The sequence below is a fragment of the Periplaneta americana genome, chromosome 6 (genome assembly GCF_040183065.1).
Source record: "Periplaneta americana isolate PAMFEO1 chromosome 6, P.americana_PAMFEO1_priV1, whole genome shotgun sequence".
NCBI lineage: Eukaryota > Metazoa > Arthropoda > Insecta > Blattodea > Blattidae > Periplaneta > Periplaneta americana.
The window spans coordinates 178,632,211-178,658,473 of NC_091122.1; the positions used below are offsets into that span (position 1 = coordinate 178,632,211).

At 33.9% G+C, this 26,263-nt stretch overlaps 1 protein-coding gene across 1 annotated transcript; it reads right to left on the reverse strand.

The window, feature by feature from the left end:
• Positions 1 to 3,491: 3,491 nt before the first annotated feature.
• LOC138702291 (glutamate-gated chloride channel-like) lies at positions 3,492 to 26,263 on the reverse strand. Its single transcript, XM_069829875.1, has 6 exons — positions 26,043 to 26,263; positions 20,691 to 20,773; positions 18,417 to 18,575; positions 12,094 to 12,292; positions 9,046 to 9,247; positions 3,492 to 3,796 (listed from the first exon to the last, which is right to left on the reverse strand). The coding sequence occupies exons 1-6, from the start codon at positions 26,261 to 26,263 to the stop codon at positions 3,563 to 3,565; spliced, it is 1,098 nt and encodes a 365-aa protein (XP_069685976.1). The 3' UTR covers positions 3,492 to 3,562.

Below are 26,263 nucleotides of genomic sequence, written 5' to 3' on the forward strand. Positions count from 1 at the left end.
TAAATTAAGCTCGTTGTAACTTAGATTTTAGGCTATATGGCATTCAAAATACTTTATTTAAAAGGAGGGTTATAAGGGGGCCTGAAATAAATAAATCGAAATATTTCGCTTATTATTGATTTTTGTGAAAAAATGTTACATAACAAAAGTTTCTTTAAAAATGGTTTCCGATAGGTTTTATTCTTTACAAAAGTTTGATAGGACTGATATTTAATGAGATAAATTATTTTAAAATTAAAATAACTGCCATCTAAAGCCGTGTAATGAAATAAACAAATGACTTCGTCTATAAGGGGCCTTGGTCAACAACAATCGAAAGCTATGAATCATAGCCTACAGAGAATGTTTCTGTGTTCGTATGAAGCAATATCGGAAGCTAAATTAACCGATTTGTATAATTAATTATTATTTCACCATTGGAAAGTGTAGTTTCTCTATATGGACATAATGCTATAATGTTATTACAGTAACTTCTGAGTGAATCGAGGACAGGTAAGATTAAAATAGCTTCTTATGCACAGAAAACTTGATAGGCTATTCTGTACATTCGTTTCCTGTATTTCTTAAAATTATGTTTATCTCAGAGAATTAACGAACAACGAGAGTGTATTGATTTAGTATGCAGTAATAATATGTTACCTTAGTATTTCATTATTTTATAATCCAAATTTTAACTATGCTCAATTGAATCGAGTTAAAATACATAAAATACATATGCATTAAATGCAATGCAAAAAATTTGGGTAATGAGCCAAGCAGATTATGTTGCCCTGTTGTGAAATAAAATTTGTTCCTCCTGAGATTCAAGAGCCCCCATAACAAATTGAAAACTTACTTATCGGGGTACATCCGTTATCAACACACTTTTTATAATATAATATAATATAATATAATATAATATAATATAATGTAATGTAATGTAATGTAATGTAATGTAATATAATATAATATAATATAATATAATATAATATAATATAATATAATATAATATAATATAATATAATATAATATAATTTAAGTTATTTAAGTTATTTGAAGGGTTCAGAACCATAGTGGGCCAAGCGCCATTTACTGAATACGTAGAAAACAAGAGTTAAAATTAAGTTATTACCATAATTCAATGGAAACATATAACAATTAAAATGAAGTATACACATTAAATCTAAATGATGTCAATGTTCATTGAACTATGGTTTCATGTAATAAAAATTAAGAAACATGTTAAAGGAATTGTCATTGCACCAAAATGATTCCATTTTAATTTTTTAAATATAATTTAAATTAAGTAACATATTAAACGATTTATCCTTCTATCAAACACGAATGTTCCCTGGATCAAATGTCCTATTTTAATTATGTATTTACTTTATATTTATTTCTAACGGGTGCAGCGGAGCGCACGGGTACGGCTAGTAAATAATATATAACTACTGTAATGTGTTTCAGTGTCTGCTTTTATTCTGTATTTCATTTGTGAGTAGGGATGTCTGCGAAACAAAGCCCCAGGCGGAGTGTAGCAACCCTACGAACAAAATAAAACCATTTTTAGCTTGTGTCTCGTACACTATTCTTTTAGGCAGCCGTTTGTCCATGGTGGTATATAGAGGCAATTCCCCCAACTTCTCCATTGCTGCATTCTCTTTCACTATAATATAAAGCTCTACTAGAAATTGAAATCAAGGAGTAGTACAGTTCAGTATACTCCCTGTTAAAACACAGCTGTCTCCTATTTTTTTTTTTTGTAATTTCATTTAATTCATAATGTTATTTTTTCATAGAGTTTTGAATAAATTAATTGGAGCAATTTACGTAATTTTTTTTTTAATTTCTTAACCAAAAATTCACTTTTAGAGTAGTCTTGGCATTGTTTAAACCGCTTTATTGATCGGTTGCGTTTGCTACCGTGTGACATCTGGTGGGAAACAATTGACAATCGACCCAGACAGTTGAAAGTCAGTGTTAAAAACATTTTTTATCACTAGTCCTAAAAGTACTTTTGTATACTGCTGACTTGATAATCCCAAGGAAAAAAATCTAAGGACGTCAAATCATGTGAAAGTAATGGCCATGGCCATACTTGTATATTTTTATCTCGTTTGGGAGGGTTGAAAGACCTACTTTTAGGAATGAATATCTAAAATAAACTTCTATAAGTTGTCCTGTAAACCTCTGCTCAGAGTAGATGAAACGTTTTGAGATCACAGTAAGTTATATCATAATATGAAACTAAAATTAACTAAACATTACATTAAAAGGAAGAAATTTTATTTCCATCCGTCATTTGAGTATATACTTGGTAAATAAAAATAATAACCATATTAATCATTTTATTATGAGTTGTCCACACCTGTGGAGTAACAGTCAGCGCGTCTGGCCCGGGTTCGAATCCCGGTCGGGGCAAGTTATCTGGTTGAGGTTTTTTCAGGGGTTTTCCCTCAACCCAACACGAGCAAATGCTGGGTAACTTTCGGTGCTGGACCCCGGACTCATTTCACCGGAATTTTCACCTTCATATCATTCAGACGCTAAATAACCTAGATGTTGATACAGCGTCGTAAAATAACCCAATAAAAATTATGAGTTGTCCATACTAAGGTCTCCTCAGCAGAAAAATACAAATACAAAACTTACAAATATAATCTGAAAAGAAAATCTTATACCAAGAATGCTTTATTTCTCATCTTCAGAGTTCTCCATCTGCAACAAATTCTTCTCGGATTCAAATTTTTTTGCATACTAGATTGCACCTTATCTAGCCATACATTTGATGAACTGTCCTTTCTTCTTCTGCCTTCTATCTACAACTTCTTAATTGCCCTTGGAAATCTGGTGACAGGTATTCTTCTTACATGTCCATAACACTTTAATCATTTTCGTTAACTTTCTTCAAAAGTATTTAATTTTTGATCCATGATTTGTCTTATAACTGTATTTTATTACTTAATTTTTTTCTGGATATCCTTGCTCTTTGCTTTCAAATTTCATTTCTTTAGCACTTAATTTATCCTGATGTTTATTATTTAACATCTACGTTTCACACCCACACAACTATATGGTGAGCACTAAAATAATTGTGTTTATTTTACGTGAACTATTACTGGTGTGTGAGACCGAAATGAGTTTTACAATTATTGATTTCATTCCATTTTCTTAATCTCCTTTCGGTTTCTAAAATTTGATGCTCGATTTTGTCTCGCTATTGATCATAAGTAGCAAAATATTCCAATTCTAAAATATGTTCCCTATGTATGTGCAATTCTTCGTTATTGTTCGCCAAGTATACTATTTTACTACAATAAATTTTTGGATCCCATTAATTAATTAATTTTTAGTAATAATCCTATAGTTACAGTAATGATAATATTAATAATGACGGTAATAATTATAAAAAAATGATGCTAATTTCACAAAGTTATTGTTTAAATACGTAGACAACAAAGATAACTATATATTTACTTCTAATGAGGTACACATTTTAGACACTACAAGTGTTGTACATTTTTATTTTATTTCGTTCATTTTATACGCAATTCGCAGTCATGCAATTTTCTGTAATTACGGGTTATTTTAACACACATTTCTGCTTAAGACTTATATTGTTACTTTTGGTGATGAAGATTTCCCAGTAACAACATGAGCATATGATAAAAAGCATTGGAAATGCAACCATAGCAACTTGGTCCAGTATGTTCCAACTTGGATGGGAAGTTCTACAGAAGATGCAGCGTGAAAATTTTGCGTATACATAACTCAAGCAGCACATAATCTTTCTTCTCTTACCTCTTCGGTATAACTTCTGGAAAAAAAGACATTGTATCTGAAAGTAAGAGTAGAAATCAATTTGCGTCAGTTAAGACCTACAAAAACATTCTATCTGGAAGTAATTTTGAGTTCACTTTTCTTCTCTTACCTCTTTCGGCCTTTAAACTTCTGAAACAAAAACATTGTATCTGAACGTAATAATTGAGGTCGTTTTTTTCTGTTACATTTCCCATACCTTATAACTTCTAACGAAGACATTTTATCTGAAAATAATAGTTGAAGTCACTTTTTCTATTACCTTTTCCGTACCGTGTAATTTCTGAAACAAAGATTTTGAATCTGAAGTATTTGAGGCCACTTTTCATACGTTACCATGTAACTTCTGGAACAATGACATTATATTTGAAAGTAATAGTTGAGTTAACATTTCTTCTGTTGCTTTTTGCATACCCTGTAAGTTCTGAAACAAGGATAATGTATCTGAATTCTACTACCTCTGACATATCCTACAACTTCCGAAACAGGCATTGTATCTGAAAGTAATAGTTGAAGATACTTTTCTTCTGTTACCTTTTCCGTACCTTGTAACTTCCCAAATGAAAATATTTTATATTAAAGTGATAGCTAAGATCACTTTTCTTCTTTTGTCTTTCCCATATGCTGTAACTTCTGAAACAAAGACATTGTACTGAAAGTGGTAGTTGAGATCAGTTTTCTTCAATTGTCTCTTCCGTACCCTTTAACTTCTGAAACAAAGTGTTGGAGGTTAAAATGTCCATTTCAATACGTCCGCAAACAGAAATGTCCACTAGCAATATGTTCATTTATATATATATATATGTCCATAAAAGTTAAATGTCCACAAATACAATGTCCACTTGCATAAATGTCCATAAAATTAAATGTCAACTTACATAAATGTCCACTTGGTTTATCTACATGTAAGTTACCCATATCAGCATTGGTCACACATCTCGCATCACAGGCGCTTCTTTCGGGCAGGGCATGGTTGCGCCCCACGGTCAGGTAAAATGCAGCAGATAAAAAAGGGTCCCTGTTTTGTGGGCATAGTTGCGCCCCGTTCCCATCAGGTAGAGAAAATGTGCATGGCATAGTTGCGCCCCGATGAAATAGGTAGAGGAAAAAGGCATTACGGGAACTCGAGCCTCGTAATCAACCAACCTTATTGATTTCTTATTCGATTTAATATTCATTATCGATACCGCTAAAATGAACACCATGAAGTTGGCAGAATTTTATTAACTGTTTCTCTACTGTTTATGCAGTGATTATCGATAGTCTACTGTTAAAATGAACACCATGAAGTTGGCAGAATTTTATTAACTGTTTTTCTACTGTTTATGCAGTGATTATCGATAGTCTACTGTTAAAATGAACACCATGAAGTTGGCAGTATTTTATTAACTGTTTTTCTACTGTTTATGCAGTGATTATCGATAGGCTCCGTTTTTTAAACCACATGATCGGAGAATTCAGAACATGTGAAATAGACAGATGTTCTTAAAAAATGCAGCTACCACTATAATATGTTTAAGTAATTTATTTATTTTATGACAATCACTTTCGTGTGTACTATGCCCATCGGGGCGCAACTATGCCATGTTCATTCTGCTACCTGATTTCTTCGGGGCACAACTATGCCATGCCTGGGCCTCCGAATTGACCGCGGGGCGCAACTATGCCATAGCACTTCTTTCCACACACCTCCAATATCATTTATTACCATTTTTTCTCCTTGAATGAAAGCGTTACGAAAAGCCATTGTGTACTAGAATGTTTGTCCTTTTTTTAACGTAAAATTTCAGCCATTCTGTCACTCTTGATTTAAAATTTGGTACATCGCTTAGCAATCACAATAAAACTTTGTAGTCTTTCTCCTGGTTACTGCTTCTGTAAAAAAAAAAAATATTATGGATTTTTTTTCCAGTTATGGACTTTTTTATGGGCATTTTTGAATGCGAACATTTTTATACTGGACTTTTGTTGTGGACATTTTTGTATGTTGACATTTTGCTAGTGGACATTTTTTTATACTGGACATTTTGTTGTGGACATTTTTACTGGACTTTTTCCCTTGGACATTTTGCTCTGGACATTTTTGTTTGTGGCCATTTTTCCTTTGGTCATTTTGAAGTGGACAATTTAACCTGGGAGCACCAACTGAAAGTATATATAAAATAGTTGCCACTTTTGTTCTATTGCCTCTTCCATTCCCTGTAACTTCTGAAACAAAGATATATCTGGAAGTAGTAAATAATTGAGGTCACCTTTCTTCTGTTGCCTCTTTCGTATTCTGTAACAACATAAAACAAAGACATATGTGTAAGTAGAATCACTTTCCTTGTAATGTCTTTCATACCTGTAACTTCTGAAACAACACTATATCTGCAAGTAATAGCTGAGGTCATATTTCTTGTTACCTTTTCCGTATACTGTAACTTCTAAAACGAAGTGTTCAAATCTGAAAATAGCAGTTGAAATAACTTTTTTGTGTTATTTCTTCCATACTCTATAACTTAGGAAACAAAGACATGGTATCTGAGAGTGGAAACCACTTTTCTATTACCTGTTGCAGACCATATAACTTCTGAAAAAGACGTACCTGAAAAGAAATAGCTCAGGCCACACTTATTATGTTACCTCTTCCGTGGACTAAAACTTCTGAAACAAATTTACTAAATCCGAAAGTACTGTACTTCTGTTACCTCTTCCATTCTCTACAACTTCTGAAACAAAGATATTATGTCTGAAAGTAATAGTAAATGTAACTTTTCTTTAGTGACCTCTTGGTTACAATTTTTTAAGAAATACATTTCAATTGTAACTAATACTTGAAGTCACTTTTCTTTGGTTAAACTTCTGAAATAAAGATATCAGAGTCGTCGTTAAGCCAGTATGATATCCATTGAGCTTCCAATGTGACTAGATGAGCTTTGCTATATTGTCTTCGAAATTATTAGGCACCAAAGTTCTGCAAATTTTATCCAGAAAGACGAACGCTGCTTTCGTACTCACCAGCTGGAGAGGGAAAGACTTAATAGGAAAGGCGATTGACTAATTGTTGGGGTTAATAGGAAAGGCGATTGACTAATTGTTGGGGTTAATAGGAAAGGCGATTGACTAATTGTTGGGGCTTTGCCCTGTTATGGACATAAATAGATAAATAAATAAATAAATAAATAAATAAATAAATAAATAAATAATAGGAAAGGCGATTGACTAATTGTTGGGGTTAATAGGAAAGGTGATTGATTAATTATTGGGGTTAATAGGAAAGGCGATTGACTAATTGTTGGGGTTAATAGGAAAGGCGATTGACTAATTGTTAGGGGTTAATAGGAAAGGCGATTGACTAATTGTTGGGGTTAATAGGAAAGGCGATTGACTAATTGTTGGGGCTTTGCCCTGTTATGGAAATAAATAGATAAATAAATAAATAAATAAATAATAGGAAAGGCGATTGACTAATTGTTGGGGTTAATAGGAAAGGCGATTGACTAATTGTTGGGGTTAATAGGAAAGGTGATTGACTAATTGTTGGGGTTAATAGGAAAGGTGATTGACTAATTGTTGGGGTTAATAGGAAAGGCGATTGACTAATTGTTGGGGTTAATAGGAAAGGCGATTGACTAATTGTTAGGGGTTAATAGGAAAGGTGATTGACTAATTGTTGGGGTTAATAGGAAAGGTGATTGACTAATTGTTGGAGTTAATAGGAAAGGCGATTGACTAATTGTTGGGGTTAATAGGAAAGGTGATTGACTAATTGTTGGGGTTAATAGGAAAGGCGATTGACTAATTGTTGGGGTTAATAGGAAAGGCGATTGACTAATTGTTAGGGGTTAATAGGAAAGGTGATTGACTAATTGTTGGGGTTAATAGGAAAGGTGATTGACTAATTGTTGGGGTTAATAGGAAAGGCGATTGACTAATTGTTGGGGTTAATAGGAAAGGTGATTGACTAATTGTTGGGGTTAATAGGAAAGGAGATTGACTAATTGTTGGGGTTAATAGGAAAGGCGATTGAATAATTGTTGGGGTTAATAGGAAAGGTGATTGACTAATTGTTGGGGTTAATAGGAAAGGTGATTGACTAATTGTTGGGGTTAATAGGAAAGGCGATTGACTAATTGTTGGGGTTAATAGGAAAGGTGATTGACTAATTGTTGGGGTTAATAGGAAAGGTGATTGACTAATTGTTGGGGTTAATAGGAAAGGCGATTGACTAATTGTTGGGGTTAATAGGAAAGGCGATTGACTAATTGTTGGGGTTAATAGGAAAGGCGATTGACTAATTGTTGGGGTTAATAGGAAAGGCGATTGACTAATTGTTGGGGTTAATAGGAAAGGCGATTGACTAATTGTTGGGGTTAATAGGAAAGGCGATTGACTAATTGTTGGGGTTAATAGGAAAGGTGATTGACTAATTGTTGGGGTTAATAGGAAAGGTGATTGACTAATTGTTGGGGTTAATAGGAAGGGCGATTGACTAATTGTTGGGGTTAATAGGAAAGGCGATTGACTAATTGTTGGGGTTAATAGGAAAGGTGATTGACTAATTGTTGGGGTTAATAGGAAAGGCGATTGACTAATTGTTGGGGTTAATAGGAAAGGCGATTGACTAATTGTTGGGGTGTGATTGACTAATTGTTGGGGTTAATAGGAAAGGCGATTGACTAATTGTTGGGGTTAATAGGAAAGGTGATTGACTAATTGTTGGGGTTAATAGGAAAGGTGATTGACTAATTGTTGGGGTTAATAGGAAAAGTGATTGACTAATTGTTGGGGTTAATAGGAAAGGCGATTGACTAATTGGGGTTAATAGGAAAGGTGATTGACTAATTGTTGGGGTTAATAGGAAAGGCGATTGACTAATTGTTGGGGTTAATAGGAAAGGCGATTGACTAATTGTTGGGGTTAATAGGAAAGGTGATTGACTAATTGTTGGGGTTAATAGGAAAGGTGATTGACTAATTGTTGGGGTTAATAGGAAAGGCGATTGACTAATTGTTGGGGTTAATAGGAAAGGCGATTGACTAATTATTGGGGCTCAGAAATGCATACCGACTGCCGGCCAAAGATTCGCATGTTTTCTGAGTGTTCAGAAATTTTAGCGATAATGTGAGCGATTAAATTTTTCGCGAGAAATCCCAGAAACAGATTCGTTTTCGGGACCGCTTTTCCTGCATTCTTCTCTTGGTATCAACTCTACTTTCTGTTTCTCCGGTTTAACAATTGAAAATATTGTTGTAGTATACGTACCATCGTAGGAGGTCGGTTGTCTTCTTTCGGAAAAATAGCTTTGAACAATTTAAGATCCGAGATTCTGTTGTTGGCTGGACACTTGGCATGCATCTGGTATAATACTATCGCGTATTCCAGCAGAGCAAAGAAGACGAAAGATATGCATATCAGGAACCAGATGTCGATGCATTTAACTCCTATAGCAGGCGGTGAAGAATTTCTGGAAACAATAAAACAATGAAGTCAGTTCTCAAACCATCTTCAGTGTTAGGTTTGATTGGTCAACTTTACAACTTTTCTGTTGCAAAAAAAAAAAAAAAATACCAGCAATTGCAGTTAAACAGGTGCATCTACTCAGCTGAAAATATATCAGAAGTAAGAATTTTATGTAGCCCGGGTCTTCTTACTTTTTATCCTAAAGTTTTTTTTTTTTTTAATTTTAGTAGGTTATTTTACGACGCTTTATCAACATCTTAGGTTATTTAGCGTCTGAATGAGATAAAGGTGATGATGTCTGTGAAATGAGTCCGGGGGGGTTCAGCATCGAAAGTTACCCAGCATTTGCTCAAATTGGGTTGAGGGAAAACCCCGGAAAAACCTCAACCAGGTAATTTGCCCCGACCGAGATTCGAACCCGGGCCTCCTGGTAATAATTAATATTTTAGTATAAACTTTCGTCATTAGAGGATTGCCACTAGGACAAAGTATACTCTGCCAATTTGTGTGATTGTATGAAAGAAAATTAATATTACAAAAGCCTTATCGAAAACCAACAACAAGAGTGTGACAAATATTCATACAAATATACAAGAACAGAAATATGGAAATTTACAACTGTAAGTTATAACAACGATTTCTTAGAAGAGCTAACACAAGAAATTTTAATTGATGGATTTTTAGATTATTTGTTTGTCTTATTAAAGTGGCATTCGGTTTTCGCAGTTCGTACTAATCATTTCATGTGGCCAAACAAAATATGTTTTTGGGTTAGGTCTCATGAATTATAAACTGTTTAGTGAAACCAATAAATTTCATGTTGCCGGACAAAATACATTTTAATATAAGATAAATGAATAATAAATAGATGAATTATAAATTAATAGACGAATAAATAAATTAATAGATTAATAAATAAATTAGTACAAGAATAAATAAGCGAATGAATGAATAAATTAATATATATAGATAAATAAATTAATAGATAAATAAATAAATTAATACAAGAATAAATAAACGGATGAATGAATAAATTAATATATAGATAAATAAATTAATAGATGAATAAATAAATTAATATAAGAATAAATAAATGCATGAATGAATAAATCAATATATAGATGAATAAATTAATAGATGAATAAATTAGTTAAATAAATAAACGGATAATTGAATAAATTAATATATAGATAAATAAATTAATAGATGAATAAATGAATTAATACAAGAATAAATAAACGCATGGATGAATAAATTAATAGATGAATAAATGAAGTAATACAAGAATAAATAAACGGATTAATGAATAAAGTAATATACAGATAAATAAATTGACGAATAAATAAATTCATAGACGAACAAATAAATTAATATATAAATAAATAAATTAATAGATGAATAATTAAATTAATAGATCAGCAAACAATACATGAATAAATAAATTTATAGATAAATAAATAAATAGACGAATAAATAATTTAATAGATAAATAAATTAATTGACAGATAAATAATGAAATATGCGAATAAATAAATTACTAGACGTATAAATAAATTAACAGATGAATAAATAAATTAATAGCTTTATTCTTAAATTCTACAATAAACTGCCTAGCCTCTATTAATCAGTTAATCTTTTAGTAGCCTACTCTGATTTTTATTGCATTTGTAAATGTAATATTAGTTGTAATTATAATTACAATTGTATTCTTAATATTATAGTTGCAACCCCCTGGTAGAGGGGAAGAGAATGCCTGATGCTCTTATCTCTACCAGGTTTAAATAAATAAATAAAATAATTAATTAATTAGCAAATGAATGACTGAATGAATACATAAATACCGTACATGAATAAATAGATAATTAATAAATAAGTAAATAAAAATAAAAAAATTACTAACCTACAGCTGTTATAAAATACATACAATACAGTACTGAGAGAACAATACTGTGACAGCGACGTGACATTCGAACTCACGACCAGCGTCCCGCGAGAGAGCATATCGCGCGGGCTTCACGGGGAAAGGGGAAAGGGGCCTACACGCGAGGGGAGGCTGCGCGCGCAGCTGCTACTTAACGCAGTGAATGTGGAACGACCTGCCCGACTATTCCAGAAATCCGTCGAAGTGGAAGACTCGCGAATTTTCGAGGCTACGTCGCTGTGGTTATAAATTACGGTCGCGAAGGAACGACAGCAGTTTCTGAGTTTTCAGTTATTCAGTCAGTGAGAAAGCCAGAGCAAGCAAGCCAGTCTTGTGTACCGGAGTTCGACTCGAGTGTGCGTCCGCATCTGCGTCAGCATCCGAAGGCCTGAGTTCGAGTGCAGTGGAGCGCAGTTGGAGAGACCTGAGTTCGAGTACAGTGAACTGTCTCTGGAGGTCTGTGGTTCGAGATACTGTGAACTCGAGTGACTGAGATAGAAGAACTGTGAACTGAGAACTGGTAGTTCTGATTTGTAAATAGTACTGTGTAAATATTAGTTAAGATTAACAGTTCATTGTTGTGCGTAATAGTCCAAGTAAGTTGTCATTGTCGTCGGTGGAGTGCTATAACGAATACTGTGTTGAGTGAAGATCAAATTGTTGACGAGAGCGTTTAAGGTGAATTGTAGAAAGGAATTATTGTTGTGACGAATAAATTACATTGTTGTAACTAATAAAATTCACAATACTTTTATGAGCAAGTGGTGACATCGTTTGAACTCGATCTACTTGGTATAAAATTTATTGTTGAGGTATAGCAATACAAAATTTTAGTAGGATAACCTGAGTTTGTTTTCGGAATTGATGTTGTGGTTAATCAAACTGTTGGAAGTTTCTGTCAACATAGTGAGGTACTGGACGACACTTACCTCGTAGCTTCGAATAAAGTGACTAAAGACAGCAAGTTGGTCACCAGGAGGACCATTCTGCCGGGCACGATATCCGATTTGACCAGGAAGCTTCCCCACGACATGACGACGAACATGGTTGTGGGCACGTAGGTCTCCAGGAAGTGGGATTTCAAGGCGCGCTTCAATATCACCCAGAAGCGAAGCGTGGACACCGCGCCTGTAAGTGACAGATACAGATTCCGCGTCCGATTTTGATGTTCTGCTACTTTAAGTATAAGGGGACATTGGTTAAGACGCTTTGCTATGTATAAAGCTGAAGGTCTATTCCCAATGGACTTACGAATTGTTTTTTCCGTTTGACCTAATTCTTCCGAATATACAGGGTGGGGCATGGGAACCAAGTGTTTTTAAATGGCTTGTACTCGGTCATTATGAAAGGGAGAGACGTGCGGCATGTGACAGTCCATTCCGTGGCTCATACAGCGTATTCCGAATCTCACCGGTCCGGTGGCATCAATGACGTCACGTTGCAACGAAAATAAGGAACAAAACTGCTGGAAGAATCGATACTGTCATGGCGACTGTGTAAGTGGTTACCTGTGCTACGCTAGCAAAATTTTGCGAAATTTCCGTACTGCCATCTCGTTCAAATAAAAGAGATCATAAACAACTTATTTCTTGAACCGGTAGTAATAACGGGTCCGTTGACATGTTCGCTCATAAGCCATTAACATATTGTTTTTACGTTGTGCTCATTACAAATAATACAGCAGAACTAAAGCAGAACACACCGCCATGACACAACAGTGCACGATGTCATTCGTCTGCTAATTCCCGCCCTATACAAGAACCAATCAGATTCACTGATGGCGGCTGATGGAGACTGCCACCACCTCTGCAAGTTGATGGCACCGGTGCGACACCGGTGGAGCATCAATGACGTCATCGGTGGAATTCGGAACACCGTGATGCCATCGGATTGCTCACCGGTGAGATTCGGAATACGCTCATAGCATTTCACCTGCAGTCGGCAACATGGAGCAGTGGACGCATGTTTGCGTATGATTGTTTTGTTAGAAATGGCGAGTCGGTGAGCTCGATACGCTTGAGTTTTGCTACAGATTTATTATTAATCGCAATGATTCTGGTCCCGTGCGTGACATAATCTTATGTTGGGTTAAAAAATCTTAAAAAAAAAATTAGGCGCAGTATTGAAGAATAAATCGCCCGGCCCCCAACACAGAGTCCGTACTCCAGAAAATGTTCAGTCAGATAAGCGATACTGTGCAACCCAGGCCGCTCTGCTCGAAGACATTCAGCTGCTCTTGGAATCAGCAATCGTACGGTAAGAAGGATTTTGCATGGCGATTTACATTTACACCCACACAAGATAGGTGGTTTCAGCAAGATGGGGCCACGGCGCATATCTCCAAAGCGTCAATGGCAGTTCTTTGCCTCCTGTTTTCCAATCGTCTCATTTCGAGATTTGGTGATGTTCCATGGCTCCCTCGGTCCCCTGACCTGTCCACGTGATTGTTTTCTATGTGGGCACCTAAAGGCACGTGTTTACGAGGATAAGCCCCAAATATTACATCAATTAAAGGACACAGTACGTCAACACATCACCCAAATCAACAGAGATCCCCTGGAAAGAATAGAGGTGAATTTTCGTCAGCGCCTTAAACAATGCGTCAACACAGACGGACATCACATGCCAGATGTAATTTTCCGCTCATTATTGAAATGATATGTTCTCACAAACGTTGTTCTACGAACAAAAGTGTTGAAAACAAAAACTAACGGTTTTATGATTATTTTAAAAACACTTGGTTCCTATGCCCCACTCTGTACTTTGGTCGTAAAGTCGATTTAAGTCGGAGCAAAATTGTTGTTTTTCAGTGTAATGGATGAACAATTGATCCTCACTACTTTTCCCGCCAAGCTAGCCCCTCCTTCTTGTAGCTATGCCTCCATCTATCAGTTGCTATCAGTCATGACAAAAGGTTGCAACTTAAGTTATTATATGATATATTTGGAAGTATGCGTCAGATTTACGAATCAGTAGTATTAATAGAACATTTTCTATCAGTGGAGTTTATTTCTTTTGTGCGAGATTGTGCGTATTTGCTTGGTTTCCGCACAAAACCAATCCGCGGAATGTCTAAAATTCCACATTCAGTATTCCCAACCCAACACACATAACAATTTCCCTCTTCTTACCGCTTAAGTGACATATTGATTTTACTGCTTTAGGCTTTTAACATATTATTTTTAGAGACGTTCAATATAGTAATAATTATAAATTGGAAACTTACCACTGCAATTTCACCTAAATTGCACTGTTAATTATTGTTTTTAAATATTTGCAAAAATTAAATAAACTCTACAACTCCACTAAAGTTACTGCATTCGTGAGGCAAGTAACATTAAGGAAGCCTGAAAAAATCAACAAGATTCCAGACTCATCATAGACTGGGGGGGAAAAAAAGACAGACGTATATCACTGCCTGCTGGAGTATAGTAAACACAGAAAACATTTTAAAGCAACAATGTTGAAGATAGATATTTTTGTTTTGCAAATTTTGCCGTCATTGAACAGAAACCAAGATGGAGATTTTATTGCAACTAATTAGAAATTCCTCTTTCAGGTATGTAATAAACGATCTTCGCACAAAATAATGCACGAAACACGAGCGGTATGTTTTCTTTCAATTCTCGGAAATTAAAAAAGCTCAACTACGTTTCGCTTTTTCAAACTTTTCCTCGAACATGAAAAAACTTCAACATACCGCTCTTGTAACGCATATTACTATTTTCGTATAAGTGTGTTTTATCTAACAATGTAACACTGGATGAAAACTTACATGATGATCCGGACACTATTCTGCAAATTATAGATGAAAGTTCAGATGATGATTGTGAAGGCAATGTACAGATTGAATATGAAGCTTGTGACAGTGACAAGGATCGAAAATACATACCAGGATGATGTTGTAGCTCAAGGAAGAAAAAGTAATGGAAGATATAGTAGGAAAGATTGAGAATAATTAGAAAACAAGCGGATGAAGAAAGAATAAAAAGAAGCAAGAAAACAGGAAACGGGAATCTCACCATGTGTTGTTCCGCTACCGAAGGAAAAAAAAGAAAGAATAAAATTGCATTCTGAAATATTTTCTTGTAGTTAGATTTATATGGTTTTTTGTTTCCTGTAAATTTATTTTGATATAAGCAGAAATTAGAAACAAAAAACAAACAAAACTAAATAAACGAAATAAAAAATATTTTCATAAATGTTTTCTTGTAGTTAGGTCTATATTATTTAATATTTAATGTAAATTTATTTTCATGAAAGTAAAACTTAGTAACAAAAAAGAGACCTAAACAAATAAAAATTATATTTCGAAACGAATATAGAGCCGAAAAATACTCTTTTCGCATATTACGTAATTTTTACGTATCAGTAGCAATATAGTACTACTCAATGACGATAGCATTCTAGGGTTAATTCTCCCTAATACATTCGCGTGTTTTGACGAAATGTATTTTCTTACTTAATTTTAATAACGATTTTAAATTTAATTTTCATTTTTTATTTTTAAATTTATTTTATTTAACGTAGTGAAATTAAGGTCATGAGACCTTGTCTTTCATGTTTTTCACTGTTTTCTCATTTTACACTTCTTATTTGTAGGCTACTTATTTATAGACTCTTTAACTCCAAGGTCATATCACCGGGGATCGAACCAGAGACCTCTCGAACGTGTCTCAAACGATATCATCTTAGCCACCTCGCTTGATCATTTTATTTTATTTTCCGTAAATTGTTTGAATATTCAATGCCTTATTTGACATATTTACTTTTTATAAAGAGTTTGGATAAACATGTAATAAACTAGATTTTGTTTTTATACGCAATACAAGTCTAGTACGTAAGTATATTACGAAATTAGGTTTTTATTTTGTAATTGACTGTTTCTACCACACGATTCCCCAATTTAAAATTTACTAGTAGCTTGTGCAGCAAATGCTGCAAACTAAGTTCATTAGACGTTCAAATAAAAAATTTTCAGATTTATTTTCAATGACAAACACCAGATATTTTGAAAGTTATTTGCTTCCATAATAATGAAACATACTCCCTCTGAATGGTTTTTATGCCAAATACTTTTTCTTAAACCTATGTATCTTGAGTTTCAACGCGAAAACGCAAGTAACAATGTCAGGGCGATCAGTGGGTTTTTCATGTGGATGTAAAGCAATAGCTATTTCAGGTCATTGTGGATTGTAAAGTCTGGTTCGCTATGCTTTCGAACAATAGATATAGCATTTTGGTATAACTGCTGCATGTAGAGCTTGAAATGTAGAGGGTAAAGTCATTTTATCCTGATAAGAGATCTTGCTGAAATGATCGGGAGACTACAAAATTTTGTAGCCCTCTTATTCTATCAATAAGTAATACCTTTTGGTCTTTCCTTAGGAACTGTAATTTTTGCGCTCTCTCGAGCCAATACTGAAGAGAATGACGCATATAAATATCTACACTACACCGCCATTAAGTATATGAAAAAGACCCAACCCCACTTGATCAATAACTATAAAATATTTCATTTTTAATAACAATATTATTACCTTACGTAAGTTTTGTAGTTATATATAATAGCCGCCACTCAGTAAATTATAAAAATGAAGATCTAATTTAACATATTATAACCCCAAAACGTTTCACTTTCATATCATTACTATATCATTAATATATATATATATATATAATTAATGAAAAATAGTCACATCATGGCATTAAATATAATGAAATTTCATTTCTAATGGTAATAATGTCATCAAACCACTTCAAGTTTTGTAGATTTCAATATCCAATACACAGCTGTACTCAGAAAATTACACATCGCAGAATCAGACCTGTAAATTACTTTTACTAAGTCTTGAAGTTTTTAATAACCAATTGAATTTGAACTCTAAATATGTCAGCAATCCTGCAGGTCATGGCCTTCGTGTAATAGGCCTAGCTATTGTTTATTGTAGTGTGTGTTTTGTTTTATTCTTAAATCACGGCGTGCTGGAATGCAATTAGTTCAAAATGAGGGGTCATTTATTAAAATCCGTTCAGCCGTTTTCCCGTAATTTCTATTACCAATTCAAATTATATATATATAGACTAGCCGTACCCGTGCGCTCCGCTGCACCTGTTAGAAATAAATATAAAGTAATTACATAATTAAAATAGGACGTATGATCCAGGGAACAACTTTTACAACAGCGCAAGATAATCTGTTTTGCTCATTACCCATTTTTTTGCATTGCATTTATTGCATATATATTTTATGAATTTATCACGATTCAATTGAGCATAGTTAAAATTTGAATTATAAAATAATGGATTGCTAAGCTAACGTACTATTACTGCATACTAAATCAATATACTCTCGTTCTTCGTTAATTCTCTGAGATTATAATGAGTGTGTACATAAATATTATTTTAAGAAATACAGAAAACGAATGTACAAAATAGCCTATCAAGTTTTCTGTGCATAAGAAGCTATTTTAATCTTACCTGTCCTCGATTTACTCAGACGTTACTGTAATAACGTTATAGCATTATGTCCATCTAGAGAAACTACACTTTCCAATGGTGAAATAATAATTAATTATACAAATCGGTTAATTTAGCTTCTGATATTACTTCATACAAACACAGAAACATTGTCTGTAGGCTATGTTTAATAGATTTTGATTGTTGATATCCAAGGCCCCTGTTTCGATTGTTGTTGTCCAAGGCCCCTTATAGACGAAGTCATTTGTTCTTAATTCATTGCACCATATTAGATGGCGTTATTTTAATTTTAAAACTCATTTATCTCATTAAATATCAGTCCTATGAAAATTTTGTAAAGAATAAAACTTATCGGAAATCATTTTTAAAGAAACCTTTGTTATGTAACATTTTTCACAAAAATCAATAATAAGCGAGATATTTCGATTTATTTAATTCTGGCCCTCTTATAACCCTCCCTTTTAAATAAAGTATTTTGAATGTCATATAGCCTAAAATCTAAGTTACAACGAACTTAATTTATATTCCAATTTTCATATAAATCGGTTCAGCCATTATCGCGTGAAAAGGTAACAAACATACAGACAGACATAGAAACAAAAATTTCAAAAATGCGATTTTCGGTTTCAGGGTGGTTAATTATATATGTTAGGACCAATTATTTTTGGAAAATCGAAAATTACCAGAAAAATTTCGGCTACAGATTTATTATTAGTATAGATGTATTAATACAAATTTATATCTTAAATTCCGAGATCCTCTTTTTACTTACCCCACTGCATTTTACTGGTGAAGTTGTGGTCGCAAATGAACAGATCAAGATCGAATTTGCTCAGAGAGAGTTTATTGCGTTCTTCAGTCAAGAACTTCACAGAAGGTTCATTGTGTGTGCTGTCCCACTTCAAGTACAGGTCCTGCAGCTCCTCCATCGCTGGAAATAAAGTTTTCAGTTAGTGAGCCTTCATTTCTTATTTTGTTTAGTCCTAAGGTTCTAGTGCAGATTTCTAGATTTGGTTTTAGTTTGGTTTTAACTCATAACCAGAGCTAGGAACTTGGTACCGAAACTGTTAAGTTGTGTGAGCTTGGACTATATCTACCGAATGAAAAGTAGTAGCACAGCTCTCAATGTCGATGAACCAGAACGATTTAGCCGGGTGGTAATCGAACTTGTGTTTCAATTTACGAAAATGAACAACAAACGTTGTTTTGAATAGAGGGAACAAGCTTTCCCACATGCAAAGATGTGGTATACAGTACTGATTAATCTGTTTAATTCTCTCAAATATTTGATATTTGATATATTTATTTATGCTCGACCATGCCGAAATGTACTAATTATACACCTGGTAGCAGTCCTTTAATGCATGTCATTAAAGTACACCTACTCATTAAAGTACAGGTCTTCAGCCAATGATAACTCAGCTTACATGTGTTCAGCCAATGGGAAGTCAGCTTTGTACCGTTATAAAACCGCAAGTATCGATTATTCTCGGATATGCAATCGAAAGAGAATTAGCGAAAAGTCACGGAGGCTGAAATCCAATACTGTCGCAGAAGGTTATGTTCTGTTACTATAATAATTAGCGTTAATTGTAAATAATATTCAAATAAATTCAATTTGTCATCTCGTTTTTCAATGTCGAATTCAATAATCAAGGTTAGAATATTATAATATTATCAAGTTTAACGAGATTATACATCAAGATCAATGACATTATTGTTCCTCGGAAAAAATCAATATTTTCGCGTCTGCGCACATCTCACAATTCACGACCTAGAACAAGGTCACTTCCGATCTTGTCAGATACAAATAAAATGTATACATCTGAATAATTTCAAGTTAGAAATATGGTCGAGCATAAAAAGTCGTATGAAACTCGCCTATAATGGTAATTAAGAAGCTCGTATGAAAATTATGAAACTCGCTTGCGCTCGTTTCATAAACATCCATACTCGCTTTCTTAATTACTATCATTATAGGCTCGTTGCATAATGTACTATTCTACAACTCTTACTTGGTAATGGGTCGCCACCACATCTCTGTATTCGTGCTCCCCACTACGTTCTAATTACAATAACACATACAAACTTTCATTGATGTGTGCACTCATCTTGTTTTACCTTTGTTACCTCTATTACTATAATATATACTCTCAATTTGCTTTCTAACCTTTCCCCTTAAAATTTTCTCTTCTTTCTAATGGACACCTGACCACTTTTATTGTTGACTTATATTTGAAGTACTTCCTATCGTCTAAAATTTCCCTAATTTTGAACTAACTTTTACTAACACTATTTAATCATACTCATTCACTTTCCTCTCTAATTTACAATCAGTTCTACCTCTCCTCACTTCTGTCATCACTCTTATCCCCTATTTCTCCATTAGACACTGAATCACATCTTTATTTTTGTTAAACTGTTCCCTTTCACCCCGATAAATTTTCCGTTTGCCACTATTTTTGTAAGTCAACTCAACCTTCATTTGTAAACTTACATTAAAATACTTGCTGTCTTCCTATCATTTCAATTTCTCTGAATGTACGCTAACGTAGTCGACACTCCAATATTAGTAACATTTCACTACCAATTACTATTAACAAACACTTCTAATTTTCTCTAGTCACTTCCTTTATCAACTCTTGTTTCTCTCGACACTAATTCACTTATTCGTTCATACATTCTCTCTCCGATTATTTTGCTAGTTACTCTTACTCCTTGAACACTCAGTTTCTTGTTTCTATGTCTTTTGCCACACTTTTATCACTCCATCCCCCTTAAGCACCAACTTCGTAGACTGTAGTTGTGCGGTTCCTTATTTCCTTCCTTTCCCTCACGAGTAGATGGACTACCCAAATCTTCTTTACTTCCCCTCTTTGTCGGCTCCGGACGTCTTGCTTGTTTCTTCTTAACCACCTTCTTGACCAGTTTTCTATGACCTACTCTTCCCGCTGTCAGCTGATTCGTAATCTTATCCGTAATTCTCTCAAATAAAACAAGAAGTAGTCTCTTTTCAGAACCAACTTAAAGCAAACGCCACACTTACGTGACATGAAGTCCATCTTGCATTCTTGAACGTCTAACGGATATAGAGAAAAGTCGAACTTGCATTTTACTATCAGCTCAGCCCTGAAACATTAAACAAAGGCGCTGATATGTTGCTATGCAACCTGTGAATCACGCCAAAACCCAGTCAAATTGTGATATTGCTCCCTATTCTAGATTTGAATTTTCCAGTGTTCTAAATACGTCAGGTTTGAATATCATTTTGAGTTTTGGCCAGTCATTTCTGAAATTACCAAACTTTGTGGTGACGTATCAAACTATATAAGGTTTTACTGTCATTTCACACAAGTTAGGTTATTCTTTGAGATATTAAAAGAATAATACATTTTTGCTCGTTTTCGCTTTCTTTTCGAGATATTTTTTTTTATATGGAACATGTCATGCTTTGTTTTGGAAAAGCCATTGATTTAATTCCCAATACGTTCAGTCAATTTAAGAGAACAGTGTATTATGACAAAGAAATTGAAAAAATTTAGTTTTGTACTTTTAATGTGTAGAAATTTGATCCTAACGAATGTAGCTTTGTAAAATTCATTTGCAGAACGAAAAGTTACAATTGTTCGGTTAAATTTCTGCACATTTAAATGATAAAACTACATTGTTTTCAGTAATTTATTATCATAATTCCAGGAGTTTATATTGCATTTGCTGCAATAATTCTAGAAGTTTACATTCGAGTTGATACAAAAATTCTAGGAGTTTACATTGGAGTTGCTACTATATTTCTAGTAGTTGACATTGGAGTTGCTTCAATAATTCTATGAGTTTACATTGGAGTTGCTACGATAATTCAAGGAGTTCGGTACAATAATTCTATGAGTTTACATTGCCTTACTGCACTAATCCTTGGTGTTTACATTGTAACTGCTACAATAATTCTAGGAGTTTACATTGGAGTTGCTACAATAATTCTACGATTTACATTGGAATTGCTACAATAATTCTATGAGTTTACATTGGAATTGCTACACTAATTCTATGAGTTTACATTGGAATTGCTACAGTAAGTCTAGGAGTTTACATTGGAATTGCTACAATAATTCTAGGAGTTTACATTGGAATTGCTACACTAATTCTGGGAGTTTACATTGGAATTGCTACGATAATTCTAGGGGTTTACATTGGGGTTTATACAATAATTCTTGGAGTTGCTACAATAATTCTAGAAGTTTACATTGGAGTTGCTATAATAACTCTAGAATTTTACATTGGAGTTACTACAATTATTCTAGTTATATTGGATTGCTACAATAATTCTAGGAGTTTACATTGCTATACTGCACTAATTCTTGATGTTTACATTGGAATTGCTACAATAATTCTAGGAGTTTACATTGTATTGCTACAATAATAATAGGAATTTACATTGCTTTACTGAACTAATCCTTGGTGTTTACATTGGAATTGCTACACTAATTCTAGGAGTTCATAATGGAATTGCTACAATAATTCTAGGAGTTCATAATGGAATTGCTACAATAATTCTAGGAGTTCATAATGGAATTGCTACAATAATTCTAGGAGTTCATAATGGAATTGCTACAATAATTCTAGGAGTTCATAATGGAATTGCTACAATAATTCTAGGAGTTCATAATGGAATTGCTACAATAATTCTAGGAGTTCATAATGGAATTGCTACAATAATTCTAGGAGTTCATAATGGAATTGCTACAATAATTCTAGGAGTTCATAATGGAATTGCTACAATAATTCTAGGAGTTCATAATGGAATTGCTACAATAATTCTAGGAGTTCATAATGGAATTGCTACAATAATTCTAGGAGTTCATAATGGAATTGCTACAATAATTCTAGGAGTTCATAATGGAATTGCTACAATAATTCTAGGAGTTCATAATGGAATTGCTACAATAATTCTAGGAGTTCATAATGGAATTGCTACAATAATTCTAGGAGTTCATAATGGAATTGCTACAATAATTCTAGGAGTTCATAATGGAATTGCTACAATAATTCTAGGAATTCATAATGGAATTGCTACAATAATTCTGTGAGTTTACATTGCTTTACTGCAATAATTCTAGGAGTTTACATTTATTTATTACTTCCTTATTTGGCCATAAAAATGTTAAAAACCATAGGATTTGTCAAAGAAGGAAATAAAAAACAAAAGTTAAAGCAGAAAAAAATGATTAATTTAGATAAAATTACAATAAATTAATGCCAGTATAAACTCACACATAGGTTATGTCATCTAAACCAGGCCTGCACAAGGTTTGCGCTCTCCGAGCCGGCTCACGGCTCATGAGCGGAATGCAGATATTAGCTGCGCTCTGTATAAAGGTGGACTGAAAGAAGGTATGGATCTCGTACAAAATATACACAAAAGGAAGTACTAGTAAGAGTGTTTATGAAATGAATTCCCGTTCAGTGTTTGCAAAACTATATTGGACTATTATTAATTAACTAGCCGTATCCGTGCGCTCCGCTGCACCCGTTAGAAATAAATATAAAGTAATTATATAATTAAAATAGGACATTTGATCCAGGGAACATTCGTGTTTGATAGAAGGATAAATCGTTTATTATGTTACTTAATTTAAATTTAATTAAAAAATTAAAATGCGATCATTTTGATCCAGAGACAACTCATTTGGTCATAAAAATTAGTTTAGGAAATACAGGAAACGAATATACAGAATAGCCTATCAAGTTTTCTGTGCATAAGAATCTATTTTAATCTTACCTCTCCTCGATTCACTCAGGAGTTACTGTGATAACATTATAGCATTATGTCCATCTAGAGAAACTACACTTTCCAATGGTGAATTAATAATTAATTATACAAATCGGTTAATTAAGCTTCTCACATTACTTCATAGAAACGCAGAAACATTATCTGTAGGTTATCTTTCATAGCTTTCGATTGTTGCTGTCCAAGGCCCCTTATAGACGAAGTCATTTGTTTTTTAATTCATTACACGGCCTTAGATGGCAGTTATTTTAATTTTAAAACTCATTTATCTCATTAAATATCAGTCCTATCAAAATTTTGAAAAGAATAAAACTTATCGGAAATGATTTTTAAAGCAATGTTTATTATGTAACAGTTTTCATAAAAATCAATAATAAGCGAGATATTTCGATTTATTTAATTCAGGCCCCCTTATAACCCCCCTTTTAAATAATGTATTTTGAATGCCATATAGCCTATAATCTAAGTTACGACGAACTTAATTTATATTCCAATTTTCATCGAAATCCGTTCAGCCATTATCGCGTGAAAAGGTAACAAACATACAGACAGACAGACAGACAGACATACAAACAAAAATTTCAAAAAAAGCGATTTTCGGTTTCAGGGTGGTTAATTATATATGTTAGGACCAATTATTTTTGGAAAATCGAAAATTACCAGAAAAATTTCGGCTACAGATTTATTATCAGTATAGATAAAGAAACAGTTATTTTACAGAAATAATAGAAATTCTATAGCTACTTAAATGTACAATATCATTTTTTTATATTTTTATTTATCAGTAACCTACATCAAAACAGGGTTTTATGCTGTTGGCAGCTGAAAGGAACAGTAGGCTACTGATCGTAATGAAACATCAGTTACAGATGTTCGATGTCTGCCTTTATTAAAGTTGATTATAGAAAACAGTTGCTCACAAATATAAATGTTGAACATAGCAAACAATTTCACAGACAGCCTGTGTAGTCGTGGATATTATTGCTAATGTTCAGTCTTGTAAAACTCAACCAGACTAGTAGTAATATTCAAACGGTCTTTAGCCCTTAGGTCACATTGAGGATCAATAAGTTCGAGTTGTAAATCGTTAAATGTTAAATGTTATGTTCCGTCTTTTAGATTCCTTCATACTGTACTGTAGCAGTAGGTAAGCAACGTGAAACAGTTACTGAGAATAGGCCTACACACTGCACTCCACTAGATACCTGAGTGGTCGTTTCCCTCTCCTCTACCTACAGCAAGTCTATGTCGTTCTGACGTTTCTTCCTCTCCGTTTCGGCTAGCGGTAAACACAGTTCTCCCGCTCCGAAGGAGCGCGCGCGCTCGTTGAGCGCTGTTTGTGCAGGTATGATCTAAATTGTAGGGACAGATGTTTGTTAAAATTCTTTTGATATATCTTTTAAAACACCCTATAGCATTCAGATTTTTAATTTCATCAGGCAATAGTAATATACGTTACAAGAGCGGTATGTTGACGTTTTCATGTTCGAGGAAAAGATTGAAAAAGCGAAACGTAGTTGAGCTTTTTTAATTTCCGAGAACATGAAAACAAACATACCGCTCGTGTATCGTACATTATTTTGTGCGAAGATCGTTTATTATATACCTGAAAGACGAATTTCTAATTAGTTGCAATGAAATCTCCATGTTGGGTTCTGTTTAATGACGGCAACTTCGGAATACCAAAATATCTTTCTTCAACATTGTTGCTATAAAATGTTTTCTGTGTTTACTATACTCCAGCAGGCCGTGATATACGTCTGTCTTTTTTTTCCTCCAGTCTATAAATGCGAACTTAAAACAAACGGTAAGGTTATGTAATGATTTATTTTTCATTTTAATATTTTAACAATATTATTTATATAACGTATTGCAGTAATAACATCGGCATCTGGAATCTTGTTGATTTTTTCACGGCTTCCTTAATGTTACTTGTATCAGGAATGCAATAAGTTTCGTGGAGTAGTAGACTTTACTTAATTTTTGCAAATATTTAAAAACAGTAATTAACATTGCAATTTAGGTGAAATTGCAGTGGTAAGTTTCCAATTTATAATTATTACTATGTTAAACGTCTCTAAAAATAATATGTTAAAAGCCTAAAGCAGTAAAATGAATATGGCGCTTAAGCGGTAAGAAGAGGGAAATTGTTATGTATGTTACGTTGGGAATACTGAATGTGGTATTTCACACTTACCGCGTATTGGTTGTGTGCGGAAAGCAAGCAAATACGCACGATCTCGCACAAACTATTATTGGAGTTGCTACTATAATAAATTCTAGGGGCCGTATTCATAGACATTTTTAGCGCGGGCTTCCGGTGGATGATCAGCGTTTTTCGTATTCATAAACCAGTGTTAGCGATAGGATATTATATGAATTCTGTACTAGTAACCAGTGGATAGCCGGGGCTAGCTTAGTACGCTCGTAGCGAGTGCTGCGAAATGTCTATGAATACTACCCTAGGAGTTTACACATAGCATTCTTGATATTATTGTAGAAGTTTACAAAATAAGGTTTAATTTTTCTGTGGGTTTACTTTTCCTGACAAATCCAATTCTGTAGATGCTATAATAAAAGGGTGCAGTTGGTACAGTTGCAGTGTATACTCACTCCACAATCTGGGATACAGTCTTGTCGCTACGCAACATGAAGTGTTTGAGATCTGAAACTCCGCGGTGGAATTTCATGCTCCTAAGACCGACCACGTAGAAGTCCGGCGTCCAGAAGCGGGAAGCATCTGACTCCGCTATAGCGTGCCATTCCCCTTCCTCCAGGCGTTCTGTGATCTCTACACGTCTTTCTGTCCACGTACGTTGAATAATTAGGTCCAT

Bases quoted from the DNA above. Each gene is read 5' to 3' on its own strand.
- LOC138702291 (XM_069829875.1), bottom strand. From the start codon at position 26,263: ATGGACCTAATTATTCAACGTACGTGGACAGAAAGACGTGTAGAGATC. The intron at 18,576-20,690 runs GTAAGTGTGGCG...CTTTATTTCCAG, and splicing joins CAAGATGGACTTCATGTCAC to CGATGGAGGAGCTGCAGGAC. The intron at 9,248-12,093 runs GTAAGTGTCGTC...TATTGTTTCCAG, and splicing joins ACTTTATTCGAAGCTACGAG to AAATTCTTCACCGCCTGCTA.